Source organism: Herpailurus yagouaroundi, unplaced genomic scaffold (genome assembly GCF_014898765.1).
Source record: "Herpailurus yagouaroundi ecotype Mexico unplaced genomic scaffold, PumYag 184, whole genome shotgun sequence".
In the NCBI taxonomy this organism is placed as follows: domain Eukaryota; kingdom Metazoa; phylum Chordata; class Mammalia; order Carnivora; family Felidae; genus Herpailurus; species Herpailurus yagouaroundi.
The window spans coordinates 32,377,357-32,394,610 of record NW_024412415.1 but is presented as its reverse complement, the minus strand read 5'-3'; the positions used below and the strand labels follow the sequence as shown (position 1 = coordinate 32,394,610).

At 37.4% G+C, this 17,254-nt stretch overlaps 1 protein-coding gene across 1 annotated transcript; it reads right to left on the bottom strand.

The window, feature by feature from the left end:
* Window positions 1-12,126: 12,126 nt before the first annotated feature.
* On the bottom strand, window positions 12,127-17,089 carry CUNH15orf61 (chromosome unknown C15orf61 homolog). Its single transcript, XM_040493074.1, has 2 exons — window positions 16,712-17,089; window positions 12,127-12,356 (listed from the first exon to the last, which is right to left on the bottom strand). Exons 1-2 carry the CDS (start codon window positions 17,055-17,057, stop codon window positions 12,229-12,231), a joined length of 474 nt encoding a protein of 157 aa, XP_040349008.1. The 5' UTR covers window positions 17,058-17,089; the 3' UTR covers window positions 12,127-12,228.
* Between the last annotated feature and the right edge of the window lie 165 nt (window positions 17,090-17,254).

Sequence of the window (17,254 nt, the reverse complement as noted above, 5' to 3'; positions counted from 1 at the left end):
GATTTTAAAATGCATAATTGTGTTGATCTATGGTTTCTATATAATAAAGTTTGTTTACAAATCGCATTGTGTAGGTTGGGCCATAATCTCCTGCTAATGAACGTGCTCATGTCGCTTTACTTTTGAGTGCTGAATTTTATATAAATTCGGTGGGAGAGGAGTGATCATTTCCCCCCCCCCAACACTCAGAATTTATTCATGCAAGAGAAAAAATAATTTAAATGTTGGTTAGTTTAAGTAGAACACCAAAAATTTTTGTGCATATATTTCTCTGCCTGAGTTTCTTTTATATTTAATTCAAAAGTCCACATAGGAGATAAATTGTCTCCTTTTTAGTTACTGTAAATTAATAGCTTAGATAGAAATTCATTTAATCAGATGCTCCAGATATTCTGAAATTGCTCTTTTCCACCCGTACCTCAGTCCTGTGAGAAATAAACAGTTTGCCCAAGGTACCCATGTACTTTTTTATTGAAAGTTCATTTCCTATTATTTGAGAATATAGACCACAAAACTGGAGATTTTCTATGAACCTATTATTTGTTAAAACAGCTTTTTAATTCATAGTACTATGGGGAAAACCAACCCAATTTGTACTTTCAATTCTTCTGGATGGAGATATACCCCAAAGTGGAATTGCTGGGTCATACAGTAATCCTAGTTTTAGAATTCTATTGCTGGACCATTCTTTTTTTTTTTTTTTTTCTTTTAAGTTTATTTATTTTGAGAGAGACAGCGAAAGAGCACAAGCAAGGGAAAGGCAGAGAGAGAGCAAGGCAGAGGATCTGAAGTGGGCTCTGTGCTGACAGCAGAGAGCCTGATGCGAAGCTTGAGCTCATGAACCCAACAGTGAGATCATAAGATCACGACCTGAGCGGAAACCAAGAGTCAGATGCTTAACCAACTGAGCCACACAAGCGCCCCTAATGCTGGACTGCGGTAAGTGCCTGTGGACACCGTGCCTGGAAAAGCACATTCTGCTGGTCTTGACTTAAACGTTACCTTCTAATTGTAGCCTTCCTTTAGCACACACTATGGCAATTACAAACCAGCCCCCAAAACACTCCATTCATAGATACAAGCCAGTTTATTTTTCTCCTAGCACGTATCTAACATGTCACAGGTTTTACTCATTTGCCTGTCTCCCCAATAAACTATAACTTAATGAGGGGAGGGAACTATATGTGTTTTTTTTATTCACTGCCATGCCCCTAGTACCTAAAATAGTACCTGGCACATAGCAGGCACTTGAAAATAGCTGTTGAGTGAATGAATGGATTCTGAAGGCAGAGTGGGCTGAAGAAATAAGAATGCAACTGCCCTGTGCACCTCCTGCCTGTCTTGAGCCTCACTTGCTCCTTTGCTTTTCCACCATCAAGACTGTGACAACAATCATTATAGACTCCCAAAGAACTACAGATTTTATAGCAAAGATTGATTGCCTCCTGTGTTCAAGAATTCCACTTACCTCCTTCAGGGCCTACCGTGGGCCCTTATGTATAAAGCTCAAATATTTGTTGATTAATTTTGATTTAAAAGAACATGATGAAAATAGAGGATGAAAACCGTAACTTTATGGTGGAGAAACCTAGCAGACACCATCCTAACCAAGCGGTCAAGGTTAACATCCCCAGTAATAAGTCATGTTGGGATCATGTGCTGTCTAATGTGATGCAGTATGAAGGGCGCTCTTCTCCCTCAAACTCATGACCCCAATCTAACCATAAGAAAAACATCGGACAAACCGAAATTGAGGGACATTCTACATAATACCTGACAAGTACTCCTTAAAACTGTCAAGGTCATAAAAAACAAACTGTTCACAGACCTGAGAAGACTAAGAAGACATGATGACCGAATGCAGTCTGAGACCCTCAATGGAATCCTGCAACAGGAAAAGAACAGTAATGAAAAGCTGGTGAAATCTGCACAGAATCTGCAGTTCAGTTGGCAATAGTGAACCAGTGTTGATATCTTTTGGCAACTAAGTTACATGAGGTGCTAATATCAGAGAAATCGGGATGAGGGTTTATAAGGAACTCTGTACTACCTTTGCAATTTTTCTGTAAATCTAAACACACCAGCAATCGTGTCTTGGGAATATTGCTTGCAAGAGGATATAATTATATAATTTACAGTAGCAACAACAACTAAACCATGAACATTTTCTTCATGTTGCCTAATATCCTTTAGTTTGTAGAAAAAAAAGAACATGAAGAGGCATGAACAAAAATGAGCACAGATAAAACCCTAAAAGCGTGACAGGGAAGTTTATTCTCTCCTGTTTTGGCAGGAAGGAAAAAAAGAACAGTGAGACAAGTCCAGCACTCGCACAGAAGCAGAAACAACAGTTAACAGTCACGGAGCACCTAGTATGTGCCAGATGCTACAGATTTTAGATGCTCTAAAATGAATTAATTCATTAATTTAATGATCTCACAGTTTGTGAGGCTCTGAGCAGACGGTGTGGAGCCTGCTTGGGATTCTGTCCCTCCTTCCCTCTGCCCCTCCCCCACTTGTGTGCGTGCCTGTGCGCACGCTCTCTCTCTCTCAAAATAAATAAATATTTAAAAAATTTTCAAATGTTGGGGTGCCTGAATGGCTCAGTCAGTTAAGCATCTAACTTTGTCTCAGGTCATGATCTCACAGTTTGTGAGCCCGAACCCCGCATGGGGAGCTGTGCTGACGGCTCAGACCCTGGAGCTTGCTTCAGATTCTGTCTCCTTCTTTGCCCTCCCCCTGCTTGTGTGCTCTCTCTCTCTCTCTCTCTCAAAAATAAATAAACATTAAAAAAAATTTTTTTTTTAATTTTTTTTTCAACGTTTATTTATTTATTTGGGACAGAGAGAGACAGAGCATGAACGGGGGAGGGGCAGAGAGAGAGGGAGACACAGAATCGGAAACAGGCTCCAGGCTCTGAGCCGTCAGCCCAGAGCCCGACGCGGGGCTCGAACTCACGGACCGCGAGATCGTGACCTGGCTGAAGTCGGACGCTTAACCGACTGCGCCACCCAGGCGCCCCTAAAAAAATTTTTTTTTAATGTCATTAGATTGAATTTCTGCGCAATATATTTTCTTTTAGATAAAGTAGGCTGCTGTCCCTACAAATCACTTAAGCTTTATTACTTCCTTCTTTTCATTGTTTAAACATATCTGTATTATTTTGTTTGTATTAACAAAATATATCTCACATTTTTGTGGCACTTTATAGCTTGCAAATACTTCCACATCCATAATGTGACAAAATTGTCTATGCATTGTAGGTTATGACCACGGACTCCATAGACAGATTGCAAGGACTGGAGGAACACTCACTATGTGTGACCTTGGGTAAGACTTTGTGATTTCTACAGCTAAAAAATAGGCATAAAAACAGTGCCAAACTCACTGGGCTGTTAAGAGAGGATTAAGTGAGTTAGTATGTATAGAGTGCTTAGTCTAGGACTTGGCACAAATAAATACTATGTAAGTATTAGTTAAACTCCTCCTTCTGGACATGAAGACACTAAGATTTAGAAAGCTGTAATTTTTCTCAGTCATTTAACTGGTATTGGTACAAGAACTTAAACCATATATTTTATCTTTAAAACAAGGTTCTTTGTATTACACATATAGTAGAACAGCAATAAAAAACAAACTAAATAGCATGATTTGGAATCAGAGATAGGCATGCATGCAAGAATGATAATAAAATTTCAGGGTTAAAGGAAACTGACAAAATCACCAATGTAGTCTTCTGCGCAATTCAAGAATTCTCTCCATGTCTACCTAAGGAATGGTCATGCAGCCTCTCCGAACATATCCAATAACAGACTCACTGCCTCAAGAGGGAACCTATTCCATGTTTGGCCAACTCAATTAAAACATTCTTGTCTTCTAGTTACTAACATATTATTTCTAGTTCTGTTTAAAGTGAGTAAGTCTAACTGATCCTAGTGCTCTCTGTTTAATGTTTTACTTCATTTACTTCTACATGTCATTCCGTTTGACTTTAAAATAGCAACATTTCTTGAGGCGACTGGATGGCTTTTTTATGTAATAAAAAAGGCTACCGTAATAAAAAAATGGCTCAGTTCATGATCCCACATTTTGTGGGTTTGAACCCTGCATCGGGCTCTGTGCTGACAGCTCAGAGACTGGAGCCTGCTTTGGATTGGATTCTGTGTCTCCCTATCTTCTCTCTGACCCTCCCCTGTTTGTGCTCTCTCTCTCTCAAAGTATAAAAGAGGAGCACCTGAGTGGCTCTGCCGGTTAAGCGTCTGACTTTGGCTCAGGTCATGATCTCACAGTTTGGTTCGTGAGTTTGAGCCCCGCATGGGGCTCTGGGCTAATGGCTCAGAGCCTGGAGCCCACTTCAGATTCTGTGCCTCCCTCTGTCTGTCCCTCTGCTGCTTGCACTCTGTCTCTCGCATTGTCTCAAGAGTAAATAAACATTAAAAAAAAAGAATAAAAGAAACATTTAAGAAAACTAAATAATAAAATAAAATAGCAACATTTCTGTATGAGAAAACAGTATGAAATGCCTCAAAAGGATAATGCAACAAGATTCCAGTCTTTTATTTTTTCAGAATCCATAAGAGTGTAAGTTAATTCATGACATGTGAAGTATTTCAAAACTTGTTGCTGTTCTTGCAAATAATCCATAGGATCTCTAGTTAAAGTATCCTTTTCTGAAAACTCTTAAAGATGAAGACACGTTTTCTTTTTAATTTTGAATCATCACACATTCATTCCACAAAGAGCCTTATTTATTTATTTATTTATTTTTTTAATGTTTATTCATTTTTGAGAGAGAGAGAGACATAGAGCATGAGTGGGGGAGGAACAGAGAAAGGGAGACACAGAACTCGAAGCAGGTTCCAGGCTCCAAGCAGTCAGCACAGAGCCCAACGCAGGGCTCAAACCCACGAACCATGAGATCATGACCTGAGCCGAAGTCGGCCACTCAACTGACTGAGTCACCCAGGAGCCCCGAATTTTGATTTTTAAATGTAATGTAAAATTAGGTGACACTGTTTAGATTTTTATCCAAACTTTAAAATTCTTGGTTTCTTCATCTTTTAATGTTGGAAATTTGAAAGCATAAAAAACTAAAATTTTGGTTTCATCTCACAGCAGGGGCGTTAATATCATATGTAATAAAAAAAGGCTATAAGAGGGGTGGGTGCTGGCTGGTCCAGTCGGTAGAGCCTGTGACTCTTGATCTCAGAGATGTGAGTTCAAGCCCCACATTGGGTGTGGAGCCTACTTAATATGGATGAATTTTAAAAGAGAGAAAGAAATAAAGGTTACAGGATAATCTCATATCTTCATGGACTTTCATTCAATTCTTAAACATATACATTTTTTGAAATGAAAATATCCACTTTTATTAAATGGAGTTAAAAATTTTTAACTATGAGAGTATTAATTTTCATTTTGTATGTTTTTATATTCTTCCTTTAGAGTTTGGGTAGACCACTTTTTAGATCTGATTTTAAATTATGCACTTATATGAAAATAGAGTAAAATGAATCACCTTGTGGTTAATAAATTCAATGTTCTGTTTACAGACAGATTGTTATAGAATTACTGATCTATTCCAGCAGCAGCAGTAAAGGTTATGTCAAGCAACTACTAAAAAAATCATACTACATAGTGTTAATGATGTTACCTTAACATACCAGCTTCAGGGGCTGCATAATTGTTTCTGCCAACCCATAAATTTTTGAGTAACAACAAAATTATTGTGATTTTTCTTACTAAATAATTCATACATTACAAAGCATGTATGTAACAAGGTCCATGAATCACTAAAGCATATAATGATCATATATCTAATGACATATCTCTTTTCATAAGATGAATTCAAATAGATTTATGTATTTAGGTTAACTAAAAAATACTGAGTTTATAAGGTTCATAATTCTATCATCAACAACAATACAAAAACTTTACATCTTCTTTAAGAAGTACAGCTTCCATGATTTGCTTTTAAAAACTGGAAGCTTTTGTTTATCAAAATCCTTGTGTTTAAGCTACTTTTCATGAAGTTTTACTGCTTTTAAATTGATACTATAAATATCACTGAAGATAAATTAATAATATAATGGAGTAGTACAATGTTCATAAACTGTATTTAAAATGATATAAGTGCAACCAAAATAGCTATAAGCAATACTATATAACACCTCATACTAGTAGTAGCTAATATTCTTTACCCAGCAACTAGGATCTAAAAGAGGATATTTCCATTTACTAACATTTTACGTGCTTTTCTTTGGTCTTATCTTCAGTCTTATCTTTTTAAAACAACACATTTCTTTATGCATGTGTGTATAAATACACTGTATATACTATATATACTGTATATACTGAAGAATAACATACAACATTGTGTTAGTTTCAGGATAAAAGTATATAATAAGGATATAAAAGTATATCCTTAATGCTACCAAAAAATGATCCCAAATGAGATTTCATCTACTTAATTAAAAGTAGGTTTCATAATTAAAAATTTTTAAATGCCAAGACTGCAAAGTATAAAATGATGTTAGCATGTTTTACCTCTTTTAATCTCTAATATGTTTCTAAACTCTGTTATTTTCTACAGAAATCATGCAGTTACATTCCATTATAGTAATATTAAGTCCTTTACTAAATTTTAAAAATTACTTTTATTTGTGGTAAAATCCACAGAACACCAAGTTTACCATGTTAACCATGTTGAAGTATACAGTTCAGCAGTATCTAGTCACATGACCATTCACATTATCGTGCAAACATCAGTACTATCTCTAGACCTCTTTTCATTTTGCAAAATGGAAACCATATTGCCATTAAATACTAACTTCCCATTTCCCCTCCCCGCTTTACTAAATTTTTAACAGTTTTATTGAGAGATCATTCACATGCCACACGGTCTTCCATTTAAAGTGTACATTTCCATGGTTTGAGTATAGTCATGGGCTCATGCAACCATTACCACAATCAGTTTTAGAACAGTTTCATTACCCCAAAAAGAAACCCCATACCCATTTACAGTCGCTGCCCATTTCCTCCCAACCTCCCCATCCCTAGGTAATCACTAATCCTCTTTGTCTCGGTAGATTTGCTTGTTGTGGACATTTCATATTAATGGCATCATGTAATAGGTGGTCTTTATGACTGGCTTCTTTCACTTAGCACAATGTTTTCAAGCTCCATCAATGCTGTGGTGTTTATCAGTGTATCATTCTCTTTTTTTGACTGAGTAATATTCCAGTTATTCCCATAATAATGTGAATATGACACATTTTATGTATTCATTCTTCAGTTGGTGGCTATTTGTGTAGTTTCCACTTTTTGGCTAGAATGAACAATGCTGCTATGAACATTTGTGTACAGGTTTTTGTGTGAACATTTGTTTTCAGTTCTCTAGAGTATATACCTCACAATAGAATTGCTGGGTCATATGGTAACTTCATGCTTAATATTTTGAGGAACTGCCAAACTTTTCCAAAGTGGCTGTATCATTTTACATTCCCACTAGTAATGCATGAAGGTTCCAGTTTCTCCACATCCTTGCCAACACTTGTTATCATTCTGTCTTTGGGGGCAGAGAGAGAGAAAGAGAGAATCCCAAGCAGGCTTCACGCTGATAGGGCAGAGCCCAACATGGGGATCAAAGCCACAAACTGTGAGATCATGACCTGAGCTGAAATCAAGAGCCAGGTGTTCAACTGAATGAGCCACCCAGGTGCCCCTCTCATTATGGTTTTGATTTGCATTGCCCTAACAGTTAATGTTGAATATCTTGTCGTGTGCTTAGTAGCCAAAAGTTGTAGAACTTATTTGCAGAAATGTCTCTTCAAATCCATTTTTCAAATGGGTTGCTGAGTTCTTTATATATTCTAGCTACAGGTCCCCTATCAGATATGTGATTTGCAAATATTTTCTCCCATACCATCAGCTGTGTTTTCATTTTGATAGTATCCTTTGAAGCACAAGAATTTTTCATCTTGATGAAATCCAATTTATCTTTTTTTTTTTCATTTCTCATTTCCCTTTACTAACTTATCCTTTCCCCAAATAGGAGAATTTTACAGCAGGCTCTACATGAAATCAATTTCTTTACTAGAAAACTAACTGAACTTTTAGACATACACTAAAAACAATCTACATTTATGTTATCCCAGCTGAATTAAATGTATTCTCAATTAGCAGAGCAGAGTTCTCAAAAGTAGCTGAAGGGCCAAACTTGTGTCAGCGGAAACTATTTTAGCCACATTTTCGTTTAAAGAAAAAAAATTTTCTCAGCATCTCTTCTCCAATTTATATTGAAAAAAATACTCTGTGGACCATGGTCACTACTAATAATACTTCTTATTGTTGGGAAAGCTCTTGTGAAACATTTGCCAAGTACATAGAATAGTACAAAAGTGAAATATAGTAATTAAGATTTGTGTTCTATTGATTGTGTAGCGAAAGTAATTTTTCATTACTAACATAAGATTTAATAAGTATAAGTAGTTAAAGATTCTGACTTGGCACTAGTCATTAGCATGTAATTGAACTAGTAAAAAAATCAGTTAAAGCTGTGTTGATTACCACCTTATCTTTGAAAGGCAATTAAAGACCTCAATCATTGCAACAAGATTTGATTGTGCAGCCTTTATTGGACATTGATCTTTCGGCAAAGTGCAGTTACATTTTCCATTAATTTACAGTAACACAGTTTAACTTTGATACCCTAGACTGTTGACCCAGGTGAGATGTAATGCTAAGTACTTGTTTAGGTTAAGATGCCCTCAAACATCATTACTGTCTGAATGTAAGTGCTGAAAAAAAGGAGATACCCGATCTACCCGCTTTAGATAAGGTTTCTGTTAGCTGCATTAGCTTTTAAATGAAATGAAACCAAGATCTTTGTCTGTAGGTCACCCCACTCATTTAAACATCATTCCTCATTTAACAGAATTAAGAGATATTTTCATGAAGCATTATACATGTTCTTGATTATAGTTTTGAGTGACTATAAATATAAGAAACAAAATGTACATTTTAAAAGAAATATATATGGCCTTTAATAATTAAAATTGTTTTGATTTTTTACTGAAGTCAACAATTAGCAAAATATTAGTGACCAAATTTGTGTGATAAAAGAAATAACTGTACAATTGGCTATGTTAAGACATTAGTGCTGAAAAACTAGGGATTTTTATATTAGCAACCTCTTTCATGCCCCCAATTCTTACTGCATCTTTACAGTAGTTCACAGCTTATGCAGGAACTAAACATTCTGACTGGAAATTTCTTCCAATACTTGCTAATTGATTGGCATAGAAGTAACAATAGAAGATTTACGAAATTTTATACCAAAAACACATCTTCGTTAAAAAAAAAGTTTTGCTTGATTTTTGAGACAAAATCCCATCAAGGAAGTTAAGTATTGGCAGAAAAGCTGTTTTTGGTTGTTTCATCAACTAAGAATATTCCTAATATCCCGAAGGGCAGCAGGGTCAGCTCAGAACCCTGCTTGCAACCTCAGGTGTAATCAGCATGTGCACACCCATAAAATGCCTTCAATGTGTCCCCTTTCTTCCTCTCACCTTATTTTTAAATCCTTTGATTAACGAAGTCTTTTACATACATACAAATAGATATGGAACAGAAGAATGAGGATTACAAAAACAGCCTTTACTGAAATAAAACCGGCATTTGCTTACGAGCATATTTATGATACATTTTATTTATTTTTTTAATTTTTTTTTCAACATTTATTTATTTTTGGGACAGAGAGAGACAGAGCATGAACGGGGGAGGGGCAGAGAGAGAGGGAGACACAGAATCGGAAACAGGCTCCAGGCTCCGAGCCATCAGCCCAGAGCCCGACGCGGAGCTCGAACTCAGGGACCGGGAGATCGTGACCTGGCTGAAGTAGGGCGCTTAACCGACTGCGCCACCCAGGCGCCCCAGTATGATACATTTTAAAGTAGAAAGCCTTCTTGTTTTGGTCTTCTCAGATTACAGGTGGAAAAAACTTAAGACAAAGGAGTAGAGTTATTAGCTTGAGGTCAAAAAGTAATACAGCACTGATACTAAAAATAGAATCAATTTCCTGACTTCCAGCATTTATACTTTATCCCTTTTAGGCCACAGTGCTTCCATGTATTTTCCACTTTAAAGGAAAAACCATTACTGTTCAATGGGGAGCATTTTTAGACTAAAAGGTTCACTATAAGACTTAATAAATCCAGTGAATGATATTTTAATATTTGAACCATGCCCTTAGCCATCGTTGAGTTCATCCTTCACTATGATCAACTCCATGAGAGCAAGAGGTCTATTGATTTTCATGTAATACAAGAAAATATTACATTTGCTTAATTGTTACACAGTGAGCACATGAGACAAGAAATCAAGGCTCTATTTAATGCTGCAAGCAGCAGAGAATTACAGAGATCAATAGGGTAGTTTGTCAAAGATCTTCTCCAAGGAGACTTACCTATCACCATATGGACAAGAAGTCACACTGACTGTAGCTATTGAAAAACAGGTAAGCAGAGTCAGCAGTACAAATTATCAGAAATCAAAGAGGCCAGTGTGAAAAGAAGTGCAACTCTACTGAAAAGCTGTATTTATAGTCTGGTAATTAAAAACCATTTTATCAGCCTTGTGCTGGGACCAAACCTTTACAGCAAGTATTGACAAGACCAGCAGCAGTGAATGAGCAGTATTTGACTTAAAACTTATGAGCTATAGTTATTTAACTTTGCCCATTACAGGGGAAATCAGTTCTAGCCTTCCTTGCAAAATGCTAATAGTCAGTTTTATTATTAATGAAGTCTAATGTAACACTATCTTCTTCGTGTAAGCCATTCATTTAACTAGTGTCAAGTATATTCTTCTAGACTAAATATATGGGCATAAGTACTTCTTTGATTAAAGTGTTATTTAGAATTGCTTTTAGACAAGTGAATGCTACATATATTTGAAGAACAGCTCGCTCTTGGTAGCTCATTTAAAATGACCACCTTGAACGAAGTCAGTTTGTATTACTTCATTCTGGTATTTTCACCTCAAGTCACTTCCAGTCACTTTCTCTACTGATTTGCCAGAAGTAAGCACCCAGTTGTTGGTTAGATTGTATTGTATAGAATATTTTGCTACAAAAATGTGTAAACTTGCAGAGTATCAGCAACACATTAACATAAAATGATATATAATGTATGTTTGTAATTATGGGAGAGATCATAAATCTTAAACACCCATTGGTTTAGAAATTAAATAGTTCTACTTAGTTCTCCCTAAATTACTCCAAATTTCTGAAATTTACCATTCGTCTGGGTATTTTGTAACTATCCCCAAGGATAAATTTTTTTAAATGACTTTGCTTTCAAAAACGCAATTAACTTAATAAAATCTTAACACAAAACTGCCATCAGGTCTTTAAAATTTCAGCCCATTTCCCATCACCAATAAGTGTATGGATATGTACCATTTCAGCTAATTGCTTTTGTAAACAGTCACCAAATTTATTCTTCTGGGTCTGTGTAGATCTTAATTGTTCTTACAGCTTTATCAGCGTGCTATTTTAACTTTTAATAAGTCTTAATTTCATTCATCTTGCTACATTTACATTAACCAGAGTCATTTTTTTTTTTTTTCAAAGTAGTATGGTATTGGAGGTTTAGACGATAAGAAATTTCAACTTTACACCTGAACCTCTCATCCAGGTAAATGGCACAAGGGCTTTAAAACATTCCCATTTAAGATCCTGCCAGCCGAAGAGTTTAGATTTCAGATTGCAATTAGAATTCATCAGTTTTGGATTTGCCAATGATATTATCTCCACCTTTATCCTAAAATCCCCTACTTCTTTTTCCAGGGTCATATAAAAGGTTTTCCGGTCCTTCTTTGTATGGGTGTTTCTATTTTCTCTTCAGAGTTGATTTAAATTGTTAATACCTAACTATAGAATATATATAGGTTGTAATCATGTTTTATCTGTAATTTAACCTAATTCTAGGGGAAAAAATGGTGTATGCCTCATGCATTTGTAGTTCCCATTGGCTAAACTGAGTATGTAATATATAACCATGTATGAAAAGCTTTGCCTCTTAAGGGCAATGATTCATCTTAAAGAATCAGACACCACAGAAAGAAAAAGGTGTTTGCAAAAGTTTTATTTTAAAGGGTCAAAAATAAATATTGTACATACACACAAGAGAAAATCCACCGATATTTATGTTCTCCAAGGCTCACCCTTCAGTACATGGCACCTTCATCTTCTTTATTCAGAAAATAAACTGTTATTGGTCCATAACTGGTGTGCACAGTCTCTGTGACTCTAGCAAATAACCAGGAGCCAAGTCCATACAATAAAGTTGGAATACCTAGAAAACAAATGATATGTTTTTATGAACATCAATACTTATTAATCACGCATCAATATATTTGTCATGGTGCAAATCACAAAGCACTCTTCAGCAATGTCAACAAATTATAAAGTTATAAAAATATAGACATGAGTGAAGATGTACTCATTATCTAAGAGCTCAGTTTCATCTGTTTTTGGAACTATGTGAGCCTAGAGATCTTTAAAACTATAGATAAGGCTGGTTTAAACTTTAATTCAAAGCACTTTATAAGCACTAATTCATTACTTCCAAGTAATTATGAAGTAATTTTATATTCTTTTTGCAAATAAACAGAATATTCATTCATTTCGTTGTAGATGCTCCTGATTATTGGCCTTGAGCTTAAATTACTAGGTCAACTTTACTGTGAGTTAAGTTAAACAGCAACACTGATGGTTAAAGTAATTTTTTGTACAACTTAAAAGAAACTGGGTCAAAGAGCTGTCTTCAAAACCTAAGGCAAAACGTAACTCTAAGGAAGATTTTAGTATAACAGCCATGAGAAATACTCCCATTAGTATTTTTACAGCTGATTTGAAAACCTTGTTTCAACCTATTTGGAATAGGTATTCAGTAGATTCCAACAACATGTTTCTTCTTTGGAGTATTTCCATTTGATAAGATCTTGCTGTTATATTTGAGACTAGCTGCCATTTGTGATTCATGGAACTAAGCCTACTACTAACCAGAGATAATGGATTAAGCACTCATGCAAATGAAACTACAGTGGACACAAAACAAACTTTCACAGTTCCTATCTTTTTTAAGGCACTTATTTAAATTCAATGACTACTGACATATTAAAAACATGTATAAAACCAACAGGCATATGAATCAATAGCAAATATTGTATGCTCGACACAGTGTTAATTTTATTGTTACCGTGTAGGAGTTGGACATAAAAAGACAATTTAAAAGACAAGCTGTCCATTTGGAAAATCCCTCTTTCCAGCTAATAGGGAAACCACATGCTCAGGACTAATCATATTGCTAAATTTTTCCTTATTTTTCTGCAGGAATGTATCTGCCGTTATGCTCTTTTTGAGTAAGTGCACTGGACTACTTTGTGCTTATTCCCTGAAGCTGCATTCCAACCACTGTGATGCCAGAGACTAATCAGGAGAAGCGTCACTATCTGGCAATGAGAACAGGAAAAAAAATGCCCATTCAGTCTGGCACCTCTCTATTTTTAGGAATATACTGGGTCATAGTTTGTCACTATCACAGGGTTCCCTGGAATGCCCATGAAATCTTTGACTGCTTTCTTTGCCTTGGTCATACCCAAAAGAATCTCTAAATGCTTCAAGGGAATGTCACAAAAAAGCCACAAAAACTAGCATCATAAAGCTATTTATAAATAATTTTATCAGAAAAAAAAAGGCAAGTGGAGTGTGGTTAGGGAAGCATACAGGCAGAAATGAGTGAAGAATAGAAAGATAAGTTGAAATAAAAAAATATGGCATCACAACTTTAAAGCTGAAAATCAATGGGGTAAGAAAGAAAAAAAACAGGTTCTAGGAACAAGTATTAATTTTTAAAACATACTGACAGTAAATTATATATAAGATATGCCTTTTAAACCAACGCTAAGGACATAAATTTAAGGGGTGGCTGGTGAAACTGAAATCTTGTTTGATCGTACTTATCAGTTTCCAATTAAAATATTGGCACGTTTTAAAAACCACACAAATCAATGGTCCATCTTTTTTCAGCTAAAATGGAGAACTGATCAAAGATTACCAGTTTAATAATAACTACATTACCTCTCACTAAGAAACAACTAGGAAACACTATCAATAATTTTGTTTGATAGGGGATAGAGTTGTGATACAGGAGTCAAAAATTCTCTATTTCTTTTTTCCTGCAGTCTATTTAATGCAGTCAGGCTAATACACCAAATGAGAAGATTTGCCACTGACATAATTAAAACATAAAAAAAATAATTTTATGGCACATATGCTATAAAGTCTATAAAATTCTGTGAGAAATTAAATTTTTCCCAGACTGAAACATAACATCAAAATGAACATGAAAGTCAGTTCTTTGCATAATAATTCATTTTGAGTCAGCTGAACAGTAGGTAAACCACTGTCAAATTAAGCACTTAAAAAAAATTAGAACTTCTTAGCAAGTCTCCGATTACCCATTCATTCCAATGGTAAGTTGCTTTTCTTAAATCTCAATCTACTTCCCAGCAGGATACCCAGACTGATAAACCATCAGTAAAATGTCAGCTTCCACTGAAGGGAAGACAGAGGAGAAAGAGAACAAATGGTAAAAGAGAAATCTTTATTATTTACAAAATGGAAAAATGAATTACTCTGATAATTATTAATTTAGAAGGGAATAAGAGGAATACAATCCTAAGTATTTTTATTAATAGAATATGTACTTGATGATCCACAGGGGCAATTTGTACATCACAGAACAGGGAAGAATCTATTATCTAATTCTCTACCGTAAGACAAAAATACAAAATAAACATTGCCAAATTGGTGAATACACTATTCTTTGAAAAGTGCAGGAAAAAATTCCCTGTATCAGTAAAAGCCAATTCGAAGTAAAGCATGCATGAGCACAAAGTTTTCCTTTTTGTTGAACTTAAAACTCCTATTCCCACGTAGGCAGGATTTTTAGAATTTCCAGAAGACCATTACATCACTCTTCAGCCTTCTCTTCCACATAAAAAAAAGAAAAAGAAAAACTACAACTGTTGTTTCTTTCCTCAAAAGGTTTCACTTCTCTGTGTGAGAATGTTCTGTGTATCCTAATTTTCTTTGGATTTCTTTGTATCTATATGCAAAAGAAAGCTCCAAACCGTTAAGGTGTTCTTAAGGTGTTAAATTTTAAATGAAAACTTTCTTTCAAAGGCATTTGGCTCATGGTTTACCTATAATCCTCCAATTATACTTTTCCTAACCTGTAACTCTTACCAGCTGGGAAGAATGATGGCTTCTGATTCTGAAAATGCTAAAATAAACCTCATCTTGAATCTAGTCATCACTCCAACTTTTCCAAATAATTTTGAATTGAATCTTCTAAGTGTGCTCACCCTTCAACTTTGAATCAACCTCAAAATTAGTGGGCATGCTCTATATAGTCCATCAGCCAACAAACAAACTTTTAAAGGTATACACATTGCTAAATAATCTTCTTGGTGGAGTGAACCCAGGACAGTCCCAGTAGACCAATGGCTCAAAAATCCCACGAGAGACATATGTGTTATTATAAGCAAAAGTACATAAATACCATGTTTAAATTTAATGAGCTATTAGATTATATAATACCAGTTTAGATACACAGGGGTTTAGCTTTAATTCTGGTTTTAAAAAACTGGTTGGGTTACATGGTTCAGCTACCAGGTCCAGATTTTGAATTACTAAAATCTGGATTAATATGATATTACCTATTAATAGGTACAAAACATCTTGAGGCCTCTCTATTTTTCACTGACCTAGAAAAGATATACCCATGTCAATGTTCATGCCTCTTCTGTCAGTAGCCAAAAGAAAATAAACATCCAGCGAGAGTAAATACTTTCAGAATTAGAATATTCCCATGAAAATACAGAAATATTAAAGACGTACAGTCTTTTAAATATCTTTTAGGCCTAGCACCTGAGGAAGCTGATATGACTGGTGAAAACCGTTAGTGCTTTCAGTAGAACGCACTTGGTAGGATTTCACATAGAGAAAATCAAACTTAGAAAGTAGTTGCAGTTTTTATAATAATGAATGCACTCAAGAGAATGATGGTCATGAACGAATCCTGCCATGCAATAAGGCATTTCTCAATTTCAGAGCCACTGTCCAATGTGGACGTTTCCTTACACCCTCTTTCTGACTGCCCAATGTAAGTATCCTCCCAGTCAAGAGCTGCAGCAGGTGTGGACAGAATGAACGCCTCCTCCCCATCAGTGACGCAGTGTGATCCCTAGACACAGGCCTAGGCTAAAGCCCCGCTTTCCGGGGAAAGGTTCAATAGCAACTGAGCCCCGACAAGCACCTACTGGGGAGTAGGGGCCGGGGGCTGGGGGAGGGGGGCGGGGAGGTAGGAATACAAAAGACCAGGGCCAAGGCCAGTCCTGGAAGGCTGCTGAGTGGGTGAGACGCGGAGGCAGGGTCCGGGAAAACCAACAGCACGGGGCGAACCCAACGTGCCGAGAGCGTGCTCCCGGGAGAGCCTGCGCTGGGCCTAGGCAGGGTTCCCCGGCGCTGACGTGGCCTGACCTTGGGCCGGGGTCTCGACCTCTGAGCGACGTTTGTCAGCGTGCTTTGCAAACAGTGATCCCATTGTCAGCGGGGCGTGTTTCACCGACCCGGGCCACTCACCCAGGTTGACGACCTTGAGCGCCGTGAAGAACCGGTCCTGCCCGGCCAGGTCCTGCCAGGGGGCCTTGGAGCAGTGGTACTTGATGAAAGGGAAGCAGCCGGTACGCAGGACATGGTAGTTGGCGCCCTGTACCGGCCAGTTGAAGTGCGAGAGGCCGAACTGGTCGTTGCGGACAGCGCTGTAGGGCACGCAGAAGGAGGTCCAGTGCGGCAGGCGCCGCTGTAGCAGGTGCCGCGTCAGCACCTCGGAGGCGCGGGGCTTCGGGCGGGAGGCGGCGCCCGAGGCCCAGGGCCGGCACAGCAGCATTCGGAGCGCAGCCTCGTGGGCCCTCCGCAGGGGTTCCATGGCCGGACTCGCCCGCGTCCCCGCCCCCGCCCCCGCCCCTCTGCCGCCGTGGGGCGCGCGCCGCTGGGGGCGGAGCCGTCAGAGCGGGCGCGCGCCCGCGCCCCGGGGCGCGCCGCGTGCTGCTGTGCCGGGCCCCCCACGGAACCCCGACAGACCGCCCACGACGCGGCGCCCCGTGCGCACGAAGGTCTTGCGGC

Coding starts and splice junctions, on each gene's coding strand:
- CUNH15orf61 (XM_040493074.1), bottom strand. CDS start 17,057: ATGGAACCCCTGCGGAGGGCCCACGAGGCTGCGCTCCGAATGCTGCTG. Junction 12,357..16,711: donor GCTCAAGGTCGTCAACCTGG/GTGAGTGGCCCG, acceptor TTTGTTTTCTAG/GTATTCCAACTTTATTGTAT.